Source organism: Anguilla rostrata, chromosome 3 (assembly GCF_018555375.3).
Source record: "Anguilla rostrata isolate EN2019 chromosome 3, ASM1855537v3, whole genome shotgun sequence".
In the NCBI taxonomy this organism is placed as follows: domain Eukaryota; kingdom Metazoa; phylum Chordata; class Actinopteri; order Anguilliformes; family Anguillidae; genus Anguilla; species Anguilla rostrata.
The window spans coordinates 63,500,510-63,518,989 of NC_057935.1; the positions used below are offsets into that span (position 1 = coordinate 63,500,510).

At 40.1% G+C, this 18,480-nt stretch overlaps 2 protein-coding genes and 1 long non-coding RNA gene across 6 annotated transcripts; 2 read left to right on the forward strand and 1 right to left on the reverse strand.

Annotated features, from left to right (window-relative positions):
• The first annotated feature begins 1,706 nt into the window (after nt 1-1,706).
• On the forward strand, nt 1,707-10,607 carry arl13a (ADP-ribosylation factor-like 13A). The gene is made up of 10 exons (XM_064329309.1): nt 1,707-1,829; nt 3,166-3,270; nt 4,192-4,262; nt 4,604-4,853; nt 5,396-5,501; nt 6,183-6,388; nt 6,624-6,729; nt 6,892-7,153; nt 9,423-9,539; nt 9,654-10,607. Exons 1-10 carry the CDS (start codon nt 1,810-1,812, stop codon nt 9,707-9,709), a joined length of 1,299 nt encoding a protein of 432 aa, XP_064185379.1. The 5' UTR covers nt 1,707-1,809; the 3' UTR covers nt 9,710-10,607.
• LOC135251658 (uncharacterized) lies at nt 10,532-13,151 on the reverse strand. 4 transcript variants are annotated; one of them, XR_010329173.1, is made up of 5 exons: nt 12,758-13,151; nt 12,434-12,462; nt 12,001-12,110; nt 11,368-11,488; nt 10,532-10,742 (listed from the first exon to the last, which is right to left on the reverse strand). It is a non-coding gene; the product is annotated as an uncharacterized LOC135251658 (long non-coding RNA). The 4 variants fall into 4 exon arrangements; XR_010329172.1 differs by having other exon boundaries at nt 12,825-13,148; XR_010329174.1 differs by lacking the exon at nt 12,758-13,151 and adding an exon at nt 12,712-12,730.
• A 1,216-nt stretch (nt 13,152-14,367) lies between these two features.
• On the forward strand, nt 14,368-18,377 carry tmem35 (transmembrane protein 35). The gene is made up of 2 exons (XM_064329310.1): nt 14,368-14,612; nt 16,450-18,377. The coding sequence occupies exons 1-2, from the start codon at nt 14,493-14,495 to the stop codon at nt 16,810-16,812; spliced, it is 483 nt and encodes a 160-aa protein (XP_064185380.1). The 5' UTR covers nt 14,368-14,492; the 3' UTR covers nt 16,813-18,377.
• Nucleotides 18,378-18,480: the final 103 nt, after the last annotated feature.

Consider the following 18,480-nt stretch of genomic DNA (forward strand, 5'->3'; position numbering starts at 1 on the left):
GTGGTGGGAATTAAGTAAATAAATGTTCAGATAAGAATGCGTGTTATCTGGGTTCCAGAATTATTGGCACCCTTGATAAATATGCACAAAAGATGCTAAAAAGATGCTAAACTAAAAAATAATACAGTTATTGACATAAGCTTTATTTTCCAACATGTGTAAACTTTCCCTTCAGTTCAGACCACAGGTTTTTTGATGGAATTTAAGTCTGGAGACTGAGATGACCATTGGAAAACATGGATGTTGATTTCACTTAAGCATTTCTGTTTAGATTTTTTATGTATGCTTGGAGTCATTGTCCTGCAGGACAATCTAGCTATGATCAAGTCCTAGCTTCTTAGCAGAGACAACCACATTTCTGCCAGAATTTTCTGGTACTTTGTTTCATTTATTGTGCCATTGATCTAAAATAGTGCCCCGTGACCACTGCCAGCAAAACATCTCCAAAATATCAATGACCCACCTCCATATTCAACAGTAGGTATGAGGTGCTTCTCCTGTATGCATTCCTCTTTTGCTGCCAAACATGTCAATGGTGTGTATGGCCAAAACCTTCAGTTATGGTCTCATCTGACAATAGCACTCTCTTCCAGTCATAAATCCAATGAGGTTTGGCAAGCTCCAGATTCTTGGTTTTGGTTTATTGTGTTCAGTAAGGGCTGTCTTCGTGCCACCCTTCCAAAGAGTTAGTTGGTATGGAGGTGCAATTTCATGTTTTTTTAAGACTTGTTGACCGCAAGAAACAAACCAATCTCTGCAATTCTTAAACAGTGATCCTTGGGTTATTAATGGCCTCCCTCACCATCTTCCTCACCGTCTGTGGGGACAACATGCACTTGCTTCCTCTTCCTGGCGAATTTGCAACCATTCAATATGTTTTACACCTTTATATTATTATTGCCCTGTGGCAACAGTTTGGGGAAGACCCTTTCCTGTTTCAGCATGATAATGTGGACCAACTCTGTGACAATTCCATAATATTGAATGAGGTGCTGGATGTCAGGTGTCCACATACTTTTGACCATGTAGTGTGTATATATATATATAGCTTGTATATACACACACACACACACTGTATATTTAGGCTGAACAATTGTGGCCACCAATTGTAACAAAACATAAAGTGGTAAACATATAAAACTAAAAACTTTTGCAAAAGTAAATGTTTAAAGTTTTCCACCAAAAAATACAAATACGATTTACAGTTGACAAAAAGACAAAAATCCAGACAGTGGCAAGCATCACTGCATTATAGATACACAGGCATACACCAATACAGAAGACTAAAGTGTCTGGCTGCTATGGGTATTTTCCCACAAAATTGGAATCTAGGTATCTGAAGGAGTGAATAGGCAACTTATGTCCACAACTCGTGTAGAACACAGGTGGCATACAGAGCACTGGGAGGTCTGGCTATCCATTTTGTGAATGAACACAGATATAATGTCATTCACTTCAATTACTAGTGACACTGGTCATGTGACTTGACCCTCTACCTCAACCCAACACACGTTTACAGCTATTAATAGTCAGTGGTGTCACCAGATGCCACAAGCAGCTTGCCATATGGTGACACACCTATCATGACACTGACCTACACTCATCCTATTTAGAATATTCTGACTATCCAATGGAGAGCACAGCCCTTAGATGAATGACACAAATGATTGGCAGACAAGAGGAGCCTGCGTTTCCCAGACTGCACCATCTGTATGAGGTGGCTCGTGGATTATAGGAACGATTTGAGCCTGATTAGTTGTTAGCTGAGAGGCGCAAAATGTCGGAGATGAGGCAAACACAAACAAGCACATGGATATAGACATCCTACTGTAAGTAAACCAGTTTTCCCCCCTTTTGGTTGCCTTTTGTAGTGTCTTGGGTCTTATTCTCACAAATATATCTCAATCTAACCTGCAAAGATTAATGCGGCATACACAAGCATGTAATGAGGGATAGCGTAAGTAGAATTTACTGCCTGGAAAAAGCAAAACCCTCTTGTTTCAGCCTTGAATGACTGCCAGTTCCATCATGAGATTTCTATGAAATTACTCATCAGCAGTAAATTTCTCTCATTCTAGTCATTGCCTTGCTGTTCCAAAAAGGGTGGTTATGCTGCAATACCCCACTTTTGGGAAAGATGGGAAAGGGGATCATGGTCCTGGAGTTGAAATGGGACACACACATGGACACAGATTGTTCTTTAGGAGCTTACAGAGATGGAACAGATAAATAGGGCAGCTGGCTTATACCTACTTTGTCTCCTGGGTCTTTCTGCTCCTTAGACAACGTGCATCTTTTGCTGATCTGTGATCTGTGCAATACAATTTTATTGCAACACACATTTTTGTTTACATTGAAGTAGTCATATTGAAACCAGCAGCTGTATTGTTGTCAAAACTGGTAACAACGTGTGTTTCTGTAACTCACGGTGACTCATAAACAGAAGTAATGTGCAAGTATCTCTTTTGTCTCTTTTGTGAGATCTGACCACAATAACATGTCAGGGAATTTTTCACTCTTGCAGTAAAAAAAGAATTCACTCTGGCAGTACAAAATAAAGGAATGCAGCACATTGACTATGTACCTCATGCTATGTTCCTTCACACAAATATTCTAATATAGTTACTAGCACATACTAGAACATCAAACTGCATTCAGTACTTTAGCAAGCAAATTTTAGTGCCTCAGAACTTTTCCAGGTTACAGTCAATCAAAAGAAAATCTTAAAGAAATCAAAAGGAAATCTTAAATAAATCTTAACTTAACCTATTTTAGTTTTGACAGTTGTTGATTTTGAACTTTAAAATGCAAAAGCAAGGTATGGTAATAAAACCAAATATGAGCAGAACTGTGAACACGCACTTCATTGTTCTGCTGTGTTACAGTGCTCATGATGTGCCAGCATAGGAGTCAGAGTATACATTATATTACATTGTTTTATAACTGATTTAACAATACTCAATTTCACTGCCAATAATTACAGAACGTGTTTCGCTTTAACTTCCTCTAAGAGAAGTTAGACTAATTCAAAAGAACTTTGCTTTCATGCACCTCTGCTTGCTCAGTGTTCATGAATCTGAAAGACCTTAGGTAAATCTGAGTACTGATGAGTCAGATCTTCCACTGGGTGGGAGAAAAATCACCACTGTTATTTTTGGCCCCCAGATATGACCTGAAGAGAAGATGGTGGCTTTGCTCTTCACACCACAGCATGTTCAACCTGATGAGCAACTGCTGCAGCTGGGTCTCCAAATTCCAGCAACCCGTTCGGTGAGAGAGCTTCAGCAAACCTCAGTCCTGACACCCTTACCCATGATGGAGCAATCCATCAATCCTATGACAGACTCAATCTTGAGATGAGCCGAGCCGTTCACTGTACACCTTATTTTATTCAACAAAACAAAAAGTATTGTTTGACTGTATTATTGTCCACCTTGTGTATGAACTCCCTGTCATTATATATGCATAACAAACTGAGTGTCCATTTGGTGGAACAGCAATAACAAATTTGGCAGCTTGCCTGGAATCACAGAAAAATCCAGAACTAAGGGTGAATGAATCTAAGGGTGTGCAGTATGTGACATCATACCACAGTTTGTATTTTTATGATTGTTGATACCACTGGACCAATTCATTAACTGTTATAATTCCCCAAAACAAAATTGAGGTGTAGGTCTTCCTGTAATTTACTTTAATTTTTAACTGAGAGCATGGAGGCAATTCCAACTGCCCCATATTACAATAATAATTTGCTAATAACTATCTCTCCGGCCATCTTCCATCTTTTTTCCAGTTCTGTTTAATTTGTGTTTTCACACAATATGTGAACTTAAACTCATTTTTGTTGCATGTGTATTTAGAAAAAATAAAATGAAAAGGACCTGATTCAGTACCTGAATAAAACAAAGCATATCTGAAAATAATGTTTCCTACTTTACTGTTTAGTCAGACCTTTGACAATCTTTAAAGTACATAAGTATCCATATTGCTATTTGCCAATTCAATTGCAGACACAGAATAATTTCATTTAAAGCAGATGTGGCTGGTAATCAGTCCAGTAACCACAGGTCTGTCTTTACACTCTGTCCTTCCAGCCCTGTAACTGCATACTCTCAGTGAACCATTGCGAGCATGTCCTTTCACTATCAGCTGGAAAATGATCCTTGTCCATCTCAAACTTATTCTTTCCAGGAAGGTCACTGTGCTGGTTGTTGGTCTTGACAACGCAGGAAAAACGTCCATGATCCGGGGGATCATGAAAGGTACCATGATCTCTGCAGTAGCTAACAATAAAAAGTATACAATGCACAGAATTCTGTGATTTGTGTTACTGTGGCATTGAGTCTGTGAGTGAGTAATTTGCTGAGTTGTATACTGTAGTACACTGTTGGCTGTGTAGGATAATATTTAAGAAACTCAGAGTGAAATTTGAAGGTTGCAGGTTGAAATCCCAGATGGGACACTGCCATTGTAACCTTGAGCAGGGCAAACCTGCATTACTTCAGTAAATATCTGTCTGTACAGATTGATTATATGTTTTTAAAAAAAAGAGTAAACTTTGTAGTGTATGGTAGGGGTAAATGTAAATGTGACCCCTCTCTAGTTTTTCCGGGCGAAGTAAGCCCCACGCAGGGGTGCGTTCGCACAGAGCTGAGAGTGGACAACTTCCTGGTGACCCTGCTGGACATGGCCGGCGCCCCTGAGTCGCGGGCGGCCTGGAGGGACCACTACAGCGAAGCCCACGGGATTGTGTTTGTGGTGGACTCCAGCGACAGAGCGCGGGTTCGGGAGGTCCGGGAGGTCCTGGCGGACCTGCTGAAGCAGCCCAGGGTCGCAGGCAAGCCACTCCTCGTGTAAGGGTCTCTCGCTGCTTTCTCTCTCAAGGTATCAAATGGCTAATGTAGGGGGGGCTGCTGGACAGTTCATCCTGTTAAGGCACTGGTCCAGCGTATGGATAGACCCCGCTGTCTGGTGTCAAACCCATACTGTGCTAGCACTGACAGGGCAACACATACTGCAATTGGTGACAGTGTTGCTTAGGACGGGATTCAGTCAGCTGGGATGGCTGTCTTATAACGTACCTGCTATTTGGGGGTTCAGGCCTGGTGTTTTCTCTGTTTGCTCTGTCTCTTGCCTTGCTACTCTGTAAAATGTCTTTGTGACAGTTGTCTGTAAAAAGGGAATTGAATAATTCTGCAAGTCTACAAATTTGCAGACAAGTGCCAAAAGTCCCCAATTTTTCTTACTAGAGTTCCTTATGTGCCTTCCTCTGACTCACACCTTAACAGCTCATGGTTGTTGCAGCATTAGTCATGTTTTGCAATAATATGAACTTAGAGTACGCAATTGTGGGAAGTCACAGTGGGGCTGTAAATGAGGTGCTTGTGTTTTTTAGGCTGGCTAACAAGCAAGACAAGATGGGTGCTCTAATGGGAAGTGAGTTGATCGAAGCCCTAACCTTGGAGAAGCTGGTCAATCACAGCCGGTCTCTATGCCATATTGTGAGTGCTGCAGATGATTTCAATTAAATATAAATATATGTAGCCTGCTAACACATGCTCTCCTTAAAAAAAGGGAAAATAACCTCCATTATGTGAATAAAAACAAATTGGGTGTGGAAAGCCAGTCAGTTATAGAGGGGAAATTTATCACTCATCTGGTTTTTTCACTTTGATGAGTAACACCTTCGGGACAAAAGTACACTGAGAATAAGTCACATCCAATGAGGTGCATGAAATTAAATTTGCCCTCTGTGGTCAGGATAGCAGAATCATTGTCCATCTTCAGATGCAAACTAAAGACCCATCTCTTCAGATGGCATCGTTTATACCCCTCTCATTTTTTTTTGATAATTTCTTTTTGGTATTTTTTATGGTTTTATGTTTCCTTCTTAGGGCTCGTTATGGATGTGATCTGTATATATTCAGGATTTATATATTTTATTTTTCATGCTTAGCATAATATTTGTATTAGTGCCTTAGGGATGCTACACTCACCGATCTGGACTGACATTCATGTAGATCAGGTGAATCAGGTAAATTAAGTTCCTCTGGATAAGAGCAACTGCTGAATGAATCTAATGTAAACATTGGCCATTAATTGGATTTGCTTTGAATCGGATGCTATGTAACAAGAAGGGCTGAGTGGTTAACAGCTTAACATTTTGGTGCCCCGCACCTCAGGAACCATGCTCCGCCCTGCTGGACGTCCGGAGGTGGTCGGACAGGAAGACGCTGCAGGGTCTGCGATGGCTACTGCGAGCTGTGTCTCTGGACTACCCCGAACTGTGTGCCCGCGTGACACGGGATAGCAGGCAGCCCCGGGACCCAGAGGAAAAAAACAGGCGTGGCAAGAATGAGAAGGGACGCGCCAAGACCAAAGAGGACAGGTGAGTGCCCCAGGCTAATTCCCTCTGACTAGCCTGGAGTTCCAGACAGGGCCCGGGCGTAGGCTTTCTGAAATCAAAACAATCAATATTGACATTTCTTGTTCACAACGCAATTCATAAAGCAAGATCAAGCAGTGACTATTCCTTTCAATCCTTTTGAGAACCTAGTATTCCCAGATATCTGATGACCTCCGAGACAAAAATTAATGTGCTGGAGTGCTGTGTTTCAATGTAGACTCCACACCAGCAAGCCTGAAATTGGCCAAGCTCAGTGGCCCCCGAAAGAAAAGGTACCTCAGCCTAGGAGCAAACTGGAGCCCATTCAAACTGTCCTGGAAAAGGTGAATAGTTTGCACCATCCCACTACCCATTGCTTTATCCATCTTATTTAGCTTTGTTTGCATGCATGGGTTTATCTGTTCCTAGTATTTTCCTGGTATCATAAAAATAACCCGCTGTATGATACTGTATTATGCTCATCTCTCTACTGCAACTGTTTACAGGAAAACGCTTTGAAGAAGAAGATGAAAAGGAAGAAGCAGGTGAATATTAAAGATGCCATGAAGAAGAGCACTGGCAAGAGGGAGGAAGAGGAGGAGGTGGGGGACGCAGAGGCAGAGCAAGAACAGGGCGGGCGGAAAGAGAAAGCCAGCACTGCCCTTATACCGCGCAACAGCGCAAAGCTGACCTGCAAAGCCAGAGTGAAAGAAGAGACTTTGGAGCATCCGGAGTCCCCTGACAACGTGGAATCAAAGACAGAGAAAGGTACTCCTCATTGACGGTCATTACAGATGTATCGTAAACATGTGATGTGTGTGTGTCTGTACGTGAGATCCGTGTAGGAATTAAAGCTCTTTGTATACGCAGTCCCCCATTTTAGGGGGGCCTATGTATATGTATGTGTATACATGTATGCAATCACACACAAATACACACACACACACACACACACACTCACACATAGACGTACAGTGACCTCCATAATGTTTGAGATAGGTATATTTTTTTCTTGATTTAGCTCTGTATTCCACAATTTTAGTTTTGTAATCAAATAACTATAAAACACACATTCTCAGCTTTTATTTAAGGGCTTTTTGGTTTCACCATGCAGAAATTACAGCACCTTTTATGCATAGTGCCCCCCTCATTTCAGGGAACCATAATGTTTGGGACATATAATGTTGTGTAAATGAAAGTATTCATGTTTAGTACTTTGTCACATATCCTTTGCATGCAATGACTGCTTGAAGACTGTGACCCATCGGCATAACCAGGTGCTGAGTATCTTCTGTAGCGATGCTCTACCAGGCCTGTACTGCAACCATTTTTGCTCCTGCTTATTTTGGGTGTAGGTTGCCTTAGGTTTTCTCTTCAGCATATGAAACGCATGTTCATTAAATTCAGGTTAGTTGAATGACATGGTCAGTCATGATTTTTCCAGTTGTTTGCTTTGAAAAACGTGTTGCATTAGCAATATGTTTAGGATCATTGTCTTCCTGTAGAATGAAGCACCATCCAATGAGTTTGGAGACATTTGGCTGAATTTGAGCAGAAGAAATGCTACTGTACACTGCAATCAGTGGTCAGATCATGAGAGAAGACAAGTGAGCCAGTACCTGTGGCAGCCATGCATGCTCAAACAATAACATTCCCACCACAATGAGATGAGGTGTGTGTGCCCTATGGATCTTGGACAGTTTCTTTTAGTCTCCTCACTTTGCTCTGCTACCACTCTGATACAAGTGAATCTTGGTCTCATCTGTACACAGGACCTTTTCCCAGACTCTGCAGGCAATTTTAGGTACCATTTTTCTGTAACCTGGCCATCCTATTTTTGAAGCTAACTAGGTGTTTCCATCTTGCAGTGTACCCCCTTTAGTTCTGTTTGTGAAGTCTTCTTTTGACAGTGATGACACATCCAGGCCTGCCTCCTGCAGAGTGTTTCTCATGTTGGACGGGTTTTTGGGGGTTTTCTTAATGTCTTTGGTCATCAACTGCAAAGGTCTTCCTTGGTCTACCAGGGCCTTTCTGATTTCTGAGCTCACCCCTGCTCTCTTTCTTCTTAATGAAGTTCCAAACAGTTGATTTTGGTAAGCCTATAGTTTTTCCTATGTCTTGAACTATTTTTCCTATTCCTTGACTTTCATTGGCACAACTCTGGTCCTCTTATTTACAAACACAAATAACAGAAGGCAATAAAAAGCCTAGAATTAAGGCTAGATGCTGAAAGCTCTAATACCTGCACTAAGGAAGCAATTGAACACACCTGACTAATCAGAAATGCCTGTGAAGCCATTTGTCCCAAAAGTTATGAGGCACTGAAATGGGAAGACTGTATACACGGTGAAACCAAAATGTAAAACAGAACCCTTTAATAAAAGCTGAGAATGTGCACTTTAACCACAGGTGAATTGTTTGATGACAAATCAAAAATTTTGGAATACAGAAACAAATCAAGAAACAATGTTTTATCCCAAACATGGAGCTCACTGTATATATAGATGTTCATGCATATTACGTTATGCACATACAATATATATGTCTCCTCTGACCTCTGCTATTAACAAGGCATTTTTGCCCAGTGAACTGCCGCTCACTGGATATTTTCTCTTTTACGGACCATTCTCTGTAAACCCTAGAGATGGTTGTGCGTGAAAATCCCAGTAGATCAGAAGTTTCTGAAATACTCAAACCAGTCCGTCTGGCACCAAAAACCATGCCACGTTCAAAGTCACTTATATCACCTTTCGTCCCCATTCTGATGCTCGGTTTGAAATTCAGCAGATTGTCTTGACCATATCTACATGCCTAAATGCATTGAGTTGCTGCCACGTGATAGGCTGATTAGATATTTGCGTTAATGGGTGCAGTTTGCAGTTGAACAGGTGTACCTAATAAAGTGGCCAGCGAGTGTATATATTTCTCGCTTTCAATTACCCTCTTAGAGGATTACCTACTGAATTGAACAGGAATTTAATGGTACTTGGTTTTTTGGTCTGGATTGAAGCAAAAAAATGCTGTTTTTCCAACACAGGAAAAGGAGAAAAGAAAAAAAAGAGAAAAAAGGTGAAAGTGAAGAGGAAAAACAAAATTAATACTGAACAGATTCCAGCAGGATATTCACAACCAGTGGACCTTTCTGCTACTTTTGGTAACAGCTTGGTTTCTCCTATATTTCTGCCATTGGAAGAAATGTACCAAAAATAAGGAAACAGTAGATTTAAAAAAAATATAGGATGCTAACGATGTTTTCTTTCTCTGACAGACCTCTACAGAAAAGCCATCTTGGCTCTGAAAGCTCGCCAGGACCAGGGACACTGAGACACTTCAGGTCTCAGAATGCTTGCAGTCTTATGACCAAGAGACTCAAATGACTTGTGTGTCTACTCCGTATGTCTCCCACTAGGTGGGAATATCACTCTTACTCATTTCTTACTCATTCTACAGAAATGAGTAAGAGTGATATTCCCACCTAGTACAAAAGCAGTGTGAAGAAACCTGGAAAGAGCTGGTCCCATCTTAAGTCCCTGTTTTCACTATTCTGAAATTTAAAATGAGTACATAATCATAGGCCTAATTTTTTAATACACATTCTGAAATCAGGGGCCTGAATTTGGGGTCATTTAGGAGGTCCAATAGTAATTTGACCAAAAATGCCTGTGAAAGGCAGGTAATTACCCTCATACTTCCTGCCCTTTAAATATTTATAATAGGTTATATTCTATTCTTACAATTCAACAAATAATTTGTATAGAATTACTGTATAAAAACAAGAAGCCTCAGCCAGGTGGATAATTACGTTGTGAAAACACTTAGATCATCATACTGCACTGACACTGTACTTTTTCAACTACTAGTTTACAGGGTCAAACTGAGATTGTAGTGTAAAAGTACATGGCCAAACTTTATACATTTTTTATTAAATGTACACCATTGCGGTAGATTTGTGCTTTTGTGTAATAGCTATACTTAGGCTTTGTCATCCTGATTTTCTTTTGTATTACTGCTTTTTTAAAATAACATATGTCCTGAGAAGACTTTGACATGTGAAGAGTAATAAGCATAATGATTTCAGAAAAGCAACATTAGGTTGTATTCTCTGAAGGCACTTCTTCAGAAATCAGGAAAATTGTATAAAATTGGTAAGTTGCACCACATTTATCTGTGCTTCTGTTTATTGAAAAACATGTAAAATTCAAATCACAAATCAGTCCATTGATTCCTTGTTTTCATCGGTTTCTTGGCCTTCTCTCACACCTCTCCTCCTTTCACCAGTCCTGGACCGTTGCACAGAATTTGGTGGGATGTCAACCAACAGGGGAAGACCTGACTCTGTGAAGGTCAGATTCCAGTTCTATAGAAATACAAACACAAAAGTCAGTCATTCCTCAGTGTCCAGTCAGGCAGCTGTTTAATCATTCCAACTCTCACCACCTCACTCCTTACCTTGTCTCTGGATTTCTGATCGCAGTAATTGTTCTGAGTGTACGGGGTACGGTAAGGCTTTCATTCCTACTCGCTGCGTATATACAACAAACGCAACGTTGCGCATGACGTCAGCTTTCGAAATATATAGTAATTCAACTGAACTCTATGATATACTCTATGAGCAATTCACAACCTGCTTCTCAAGTTGACAAAATGCTGGGACGGCGTCCAACCCTTCTTGATGTTTAATACTCGGACCCGGACTCCCCATTTCCAGCCAGTGGTTGCTTGCATTCCTACTGGCTGCGAATATACTGGATGCAAGCACACTGCATCCTGATGACACCTAACGGTGCTTACTTTTCGAATGTTTCACATCCCAGTGTAGGTTAACAAATCAATTAAATGTCCGTTTACTAAACGAAATGGCAATAATTACACTCACAAATCAGAATAATGGTCAAGGCTCTTCACAATTTATTTAGGTAAGTCTTACTTATGCTTGCTTTACAGAACGTATCACACTTCCAGTATTATTAATTTATACTCACGTGGGCATTTAACTGTCTGATGAAACAGCAGGTTTTATGTATAAGCTCGAGCCGCGGAGGGTCTTCTCTGCTACCGTAGCACGTAACACGTAGGAACTCCGTACAATATAGCAGGAGTCTCCTGCAAAAGCACGATTTTAAACGTACAGCACGACAATTTCAGACATCGTTTCAAAATGGCTATCGATTTCAGTATGATCAGCGGAATTTAAAATCACAAAATGTATCTGGTCACATTTCCATTGCAGATATTAGCCTATATTCAACTCTGAAGTCAAAAAGTGCGACAAGATAAAAAAGTTTACCCTAACTTCTATTCTCTGTAAAGTGCGCCGTGAACACATGTACCTGCATGCGTTAAAGCACAGGTAATGGATGAAACATAGGCTTTCAAATGGTGTAGGGACTGCAAAGTTCGTCATGTGAAAAGTCTTCTGTGATGTTCACGTCACGGCTCCACTCCAGTACACCGTAAAACATTTGTGTTAATGTAACTCTAACAGAGTTTAGAGTCGTCCAAAAGGGTTCAAATAGAGCATACTCTGGGTTGGTTTAACACTGAAAATTTTGGTAAGTGTGAATCTGACAGTATCTGTTGTGTCACACACACAGGCTAATAATATAGCAACTTACAGCGATGCCACTCCAAGTTCTCGCTTTAATTGACAAATAACCGCAATGGGTTGATTCGTCAACCAAAATTCTTCAACGGCAAGGAAGCCCATTGCCTCCAGTTTACTTTTCTGTATGCATGTGAAAAAATAAAACAGACCATAGATTAGCTTGCAAACAAGATGGAATATTCACAAAGAATGATGGTAAATAAAAACGTTTCGAGTACTCCCCCACCATTTCGCGCAAGGTGTAAAAATACGCGTTAGTAGATATAGCTTACAGAAACAAACAAAAGTAAACATCAATTTTATCGTATACTGGAATCATAATGTTAGTTTTTAGCAAGCCAGTAAGCTAACGAACTATATAAGCAAAACAACACATACTTTAAATGTACCCAACTCTATCGTGCAAATTACATTCTAGCTAGCTAGCTGGTTAGCTAACGTACCAGGTTTTGCGCTGTTCCTTCCATCCGGGCTGCAAAAGAGGACGAAATAAAGTTAACATGGTGACTCGCTGTCGTGCAACACATCTATCCAATGGAATTAGCAAAACTTCGCTATTTAGTTAAGAAATCAATTGCGAACTTATAGCTAAATAAATGTGGCATCAACCCCAGCGACAACTAGCGGTAAGGAACAAGCCAGTCTATGCAGTTCCCGAAGGTCCCACACTTCGAAGAAATTGGCAGTCATTAACGGGTAGGCTATGATAAGCGCACCTTACCTTACGGTAACATATTTCTAACCAAACCCCGGAAGCGACTACCAACCTTTTATATCCCAATGATTCCAAATATTATTGATCTTCAAAGTAACTGTGTGTATGCCGCACTTCACCTGTTAAGCGAAAATCTCCTGCAGCTGAGCAGCCTCTTGAAAATCCTGCGGAGATAAGATGGGAAGTTAAGTTACAGGAAACCGAATGCCTGCGCGTGCGGGCAGTGGCACGCGCGGTGACAGTTTGCCTGTTCTGAGCATAGCGATTTGTCTGCTCTGCCCCTCAAACTTTGACAATTCAATTTGACTCAGCAATTATTTTTTTTACTATAAGTACTACTGCTTTTCAAGATAATATTTCTTATTTTATTTCCTAATATTTCTCTGCCCAGGAGGCTAAGGCAATCACAAAAATTATATGTTCAAAATAGCAAATAAACAAGTTTTACTAGATACAAAAACATACAAGGAAAAAACTTTTCAAACATGACCTTGCTTTGTAAATAGCAGTAGACTCCAAATGCAAATTCCAAACCTAGAATCAACTCTATACCTTTTGTGAGCTTTCCTGTGCATGAACTAATGATAGATCAACACACCAAAAAGAAACAGCTGAGTAGGCAACTATTTACTTTTGGTCCTCTAAAATTTCACAGTAAGAACATCCATACCAAGTGTCAAACATTGTGGTAGTAGTGTGATGGTGTGGGGCTGCTTTGGTGCCTCAGGACCTGATTTGCCGTTATTGAAAGAGGCATTACTTATGCTCTGTACCAGTAAATTCTTAAGAAAACTGTTTGGTTATCTGTCCATGAGCTGAAGCTGAAGTGTAATTGGGTTATGCAGCAAGACAATGATCCAAAACACAAAAGCAAGTCCAAATCTGAAAAGAAACAAAGTCAAAGTTTTGGAGTGTCATAGTCAAAGTTCTAACTTAAGATGCTGATGCTGTGGCAGGACCTGAAACCGACCAATTTGTCTGAATTAAAGCAGTTCTGCAAAAAAAAAAGTGTGGGCTAAAATTCCTCCACACAGTGACATAAAAGACTGATATCAAATTACAGGAAGTGTTTTGTTGCTGTTAGTGCTGCAAAAGATGATGCAACCAGTTAAGTTTAGCGGGCAATTATTTTTTCACATGGGTGATAAGGTTTTTGTGCTTAGGAGTAAGCAAAACAGATAGGCTATGTGAAATAAAGTTCTAATTTATTTCACTCATCAGTAGCAGATACTAAACTGAAAATGTCAAAATCATTGCAGAGGTAAACAATTATGTAGAAGATGTATTTATAATTTTAGTAGATTTCGTTTTAAAAGCGAAACGCGGTTTTGACATTTTCTCGGACCCCACTGAAAATGAGCCAGCTACTGCTGGCTTAATGGGTAATCCTTGCACTCAATACTCTACAAATTGTTTCTCATTTTAGCATCTCACTTTTTACAATTTTACAATAACCCTCTTCGTACTGTTTTAAGTAAGTGTATTTGTTCTATTTTGTAATTTTTTATATGATGAGTGCAAATAAATAAATCTGAAAATGCACTCAGCTTGTCAATCTGATGTGTGCATTATAGCCTTCCAGTGATTTTACGGCTTTGGGACCCTGTAGCAGACGGCGCGTCTCCGTTCTTTGTTCTCTGCCAATCGCGCTTCGCTGTCCAGTCCCCACTCGTCTTAACCACAGTCTCTGGTCTTAACGAGCAGTCAGGCTAAGTGGGTCCTCATAGAACGGTGCCGTCTTTGGCAGTGTCGTTAGTGAAATACAAAAAAATAACAAAAAAGCGAAGATGGCTTCTCCAAGGACGATAACCATCGTGGCACTTTCCTTCGCTCTTGGTCTTTTTTTCGTGTTTATGGGCACAATTAAGCTGACACCAAGACTAAGCAAAGATGCTTATAGTGAGATGGTAAGTAACAATTGCTTATGAGCAGTGCAGCAACATGTCTACATCGGGAGGACAACGCTATTGTTCCAAGGATAATTACATTTGTACATCTTGGAACACTGCTACAACACATTCTATTAATTCAGTTGCAGTTTCCAATCATTAAACGATTGCTTTCAGGAAGTCCAGTTCGGACTGGATTTTGTTCTATCGTATTGCTAACCATTGCTGTAGAACATGCATTAATGACATAGCCTAGCTATCGAAAATGCTTCCAAAACATGCTTTATTCAATTAATGGATTGTAGCTATATGTCAGTATTTACACTGAATAAGCAATAGTGTTGAATAAATCGCAAGCTAAGATTAAATGGATTCGTAACGTTGATTGGGCCTTTTATTTTAACGGTAGGCAGCCTATTTTATGTAGGCTAAATAGATCATGATTTTAAATCACTTGTATTTGAAATGAATGAGCGGAAACAGATTTTAGACAAATACTTGTTTTCTAAAATACTATTTTACAGGGATGATAGCGCTCTAGAACAGATAGGCTACTCTGCTCCCATGGCGGTCTTTCCAGCAAATTCTTTCCGGCACCTGCTGGTGCTGATGTTGTAGCCATTATCCAGTAGGAACGCGCCAGCTAGCTCCGAAACGGTGATCTCATTTTTGTTTTAATATCACTATATCTGGTGTTTTACTCGTGAAATTTGACATTTCTGAATACTTTAAGAAGCATATACAGTGCCCTTGTAATTTTTATTAACACCCTTGATAAAGAACTAAAACACAATAAAATAAATACAGGTCCTGCGTTCTGAGCCAATGCCTGTCAATGAAAATGGGGTGGCCGCTGGGGTGGGCAGTCATACGTTGTCCATGCCTCTGCTCCAGATGTGGCCCATGAATTTTACTTTGCCTCCCAAACCTCATGCCTCACTGTGTGCTGGTGCACGGAGCACTAATATCCTCTACTAGATTAATCATTATTATCTAATAGTCGAAAGTAGTATGTCGTTTTTATTTTTTGTTTGAAACCATCTCCTTGTGAAGGTTAATAACCCAGAACTTTATTTTTTGTTTCTTGTGTGAGTATTGGAAGCTGTAATCCAGTGTGCGGATATCCATTTTCTTTCAACCTTCACATGTACTTTTATCTTGCACCTGGCCAAATACTGGTTGGATGTGCACACAGCTACTCTGCTGTCCTCCTTATTATATGCCTGTCAAACAGGAAAACAAGGGAGGACACAATATAGTTAAAAAGTAGCTTGTTTGTTAATGTGATTTTAAAATAATTTTAAAATGTAATCATTTTAATATATTACTGGACATGTGGGGTAAGTATCTGGAACAAAAAATACTTTTTAGTATAAATATATATTATTTTTTCCATTTGTTTGAGTCATTACCTGTAGTTTTATTTTACACAGCCTACTGTACTTGTCTTTATCAAGGCTATGAATCATTTTGGAGGGCACGTTATACTAACAGTGAGTGGACACACTACTGTGCAGTTAACACTTAAGTTCTACTGGAGTAAAGCTCTTCAGTTCATATCAGAAGTAGTATCAATCCTGATAAAACGGGTCCATTTTTGGAGTGAATTGCTTGCCTTTAAGGTGGAAATTAGAAATTGGGTCCCTGCTAACAGAGCAGTTTTAATCAGCACTCATTGTAAAATTGGGGCTCCAGTGAATTAGGACATTGCATTACCATAACTACTTGAAACCTACAAGCAATACCGGTCTACAGCAGTTAATGTAGCACTTATCCTAAATTCACGAGGCTATATTTCACAAATCCCTCTGTTGCAACCTTTCACTCCGCCCCCCCCCCCCCCTTTTTGTTCCAGAAACGGGCATACAAGAGCTATGCCAAGGCCCTCCCAGGTTTGAAGAAACTGGGCATCAGCTCGGTGCTCCTGCGAAAGATCATTGGCACACTGGAGGTGAGCTGTGGCGTGGTGCTGACGCTGGTGCCTGGGAGACCCAAAGATGTGGCCAACTTCTTGCTGCTGCTGGTCATGCTGGCGGTGCTGTTCTTCCACCAGCTAGTGGGTGACCCTCTCAAGCGATACGCTCATGCCCTGGTTTTCGGTATCTTGTTGACCTGCCGGCTCCTCATCGCCAGACAGAGCGAGGATAGGCCCGAGCGGGAGGAAACTAGGGAGCAGCAGGTCAATGCCGAGGAAAAGAACAAAGTCAAAGTGTCTTAGTCCTAGTTCCTAAGCTGGGCAGATCCACACCAAGAGGAAGATTGGATGTCTCTCTTTGGATGATGGAAATCCTGGAAAAAAGACAGTCGCCACAAAAGAGATAGCTGCACGGCCCTGACACCCCTGACTCCCCCACTCATCCCCTCCTCCCCAGCAGACTGATTTGTTAATTTCACCTACCTTTTTTTAAACGTAAGAAGCCTTCCCCTTGACATTGGACGGTCACGTGTGGCAACTGTTTTGACTTCCAGCTCTTTCAGGAAACAAGGCAATTTATGCAGCAGTCATTTCCCTCTATTGTTAAATGTTTTCATTTTCAAATATTTGCATTTTACATCTCTATTTAAACTTTTAAATTTAAAACTTTGTTACATTTGCTTTGACGGATACTACTTTTGTCACCGTTTTTAATGCTGAGTTTTACCACATTTAAATGGACTATGGGACATTTTCTGGGGTAGTTTTTCATATGAGTAGTTAGTGATAATATGTATAATTTCAATTTCTTAAGCATAATAATTTGGCATTATACATGTGGATAAGGCTAATTAAACCATGCTAAATTAGCACTACTGTTTTGTATGTAATGTCCGTACATATGCATTCATGTTCCAACTTTTTTTTATGCTTAAGTGGATGATGTAGAATGGAACTACTGTGTGTATTTTGGTCTTTTTCTCTTTTTTATTAGGTCTCTTCAGTTGTTCTTGTTCCTGTTTCTGTGCATGCAGACTTGTGATCCTATCAGAAATACAAATCATTGAAATGGCCAAAAATGATAATTAGTACTTTTTGGGTTGATGTGACATCTGCTTTTTTCACCTTGTGTTATTTAGCAGACACTCGTATCCAGAGATACCTTCCTTGCTGATTTGCTGTACCCTTCTTGTGTTTTTGCTCTTGTTTTTCATCATGAGGAGAAAAAAAAAGTGAAAAGTTTGTAAAGAAGGGAAATTTTCCACTACTGGTTCAATGTCCATCTCATCCCTTCCATCAATTTATGACAAGCCATGTATGAATATTCCATAATGCTGTCTTTGATTGAATTTCTTAAGCTCTCATTACCCTACTGTTCTTGTGGCATGACAAAAAATAACCAATGTCAATGTGGGATACAAGCAAAATAATGAATTGGCAGTCAGTGGTTTCAAGGATAAGCAGTGCTTTAAGTTACTGGTATCGTGTAGGATTAGCTTTTCTTTCTAAACACGGTTTCCCATCTTGACCAGTGAGTGGAACAGGTGGAAATAAGACACTGATCCTCCTTGGTGAATAATTGTAGAACAATGGATAAGTCCATATTCATACAGTAGCATGTTTACTGATCTTTATCTCAATATGAAAGGGATGGTAAGGGGTACTAGGATTTGTGCTTTTATGATGTCACCTGGAAAGAAATAACTCAGGTTAAATGGAAAGATCTGCATACTGAGCATAAATTATTGTGAACAAAATACAATCATGTTGATGGCTTGGATTACAAAAAAAGCCCTGGTATGTCACTGTGCTTTGAATCCTGTATAAAAAAATGTGCAAAATAAAGATGTTTGGAGGAAAATTACAAATTGTGTATTTTGTGGGATTAGCAATTGCTTGGACACGTTGTAAAATAAGTTCTCATGCGACCGTAAATATTGTGCAGTTACGATGCTGACCAGTAAGTCCGAC

Coding starts and splice junctions, on each gene's coding strand:
- arl13a (XM_064329309.1), top strand. CDS start 1,810: ATGGATATAGACATCCTACT. Junction 6,389..6,623: donor GCCAAGACCAAAGAGGACAG/GTGAGTGCCCCA, acceptor GTTTCAATGTAG/ACTCCACACCAGCAAGCCTG. Junction 6,730..6,891: donor TTCAAACTGTCCTGGAAAAG/GTGAATAGTTTG, acceptor AACTGTTTACAG/GAAAACGCTTTGAAGAAGAA.
- tmem35 (XM_064329310.1), top strand. CDS start 14,493: ATGGCTTCTCCAAGGACGATAACCATCGTGGCACTTTCCTTCGCTCTT. Junction 14,613..16,449: donor AAGATGCTTATAGTGAGATG/GTAAGTAACAAT, acceptor TTTTTGTTCCAG/AAACGGGCATACAAGAGCTA.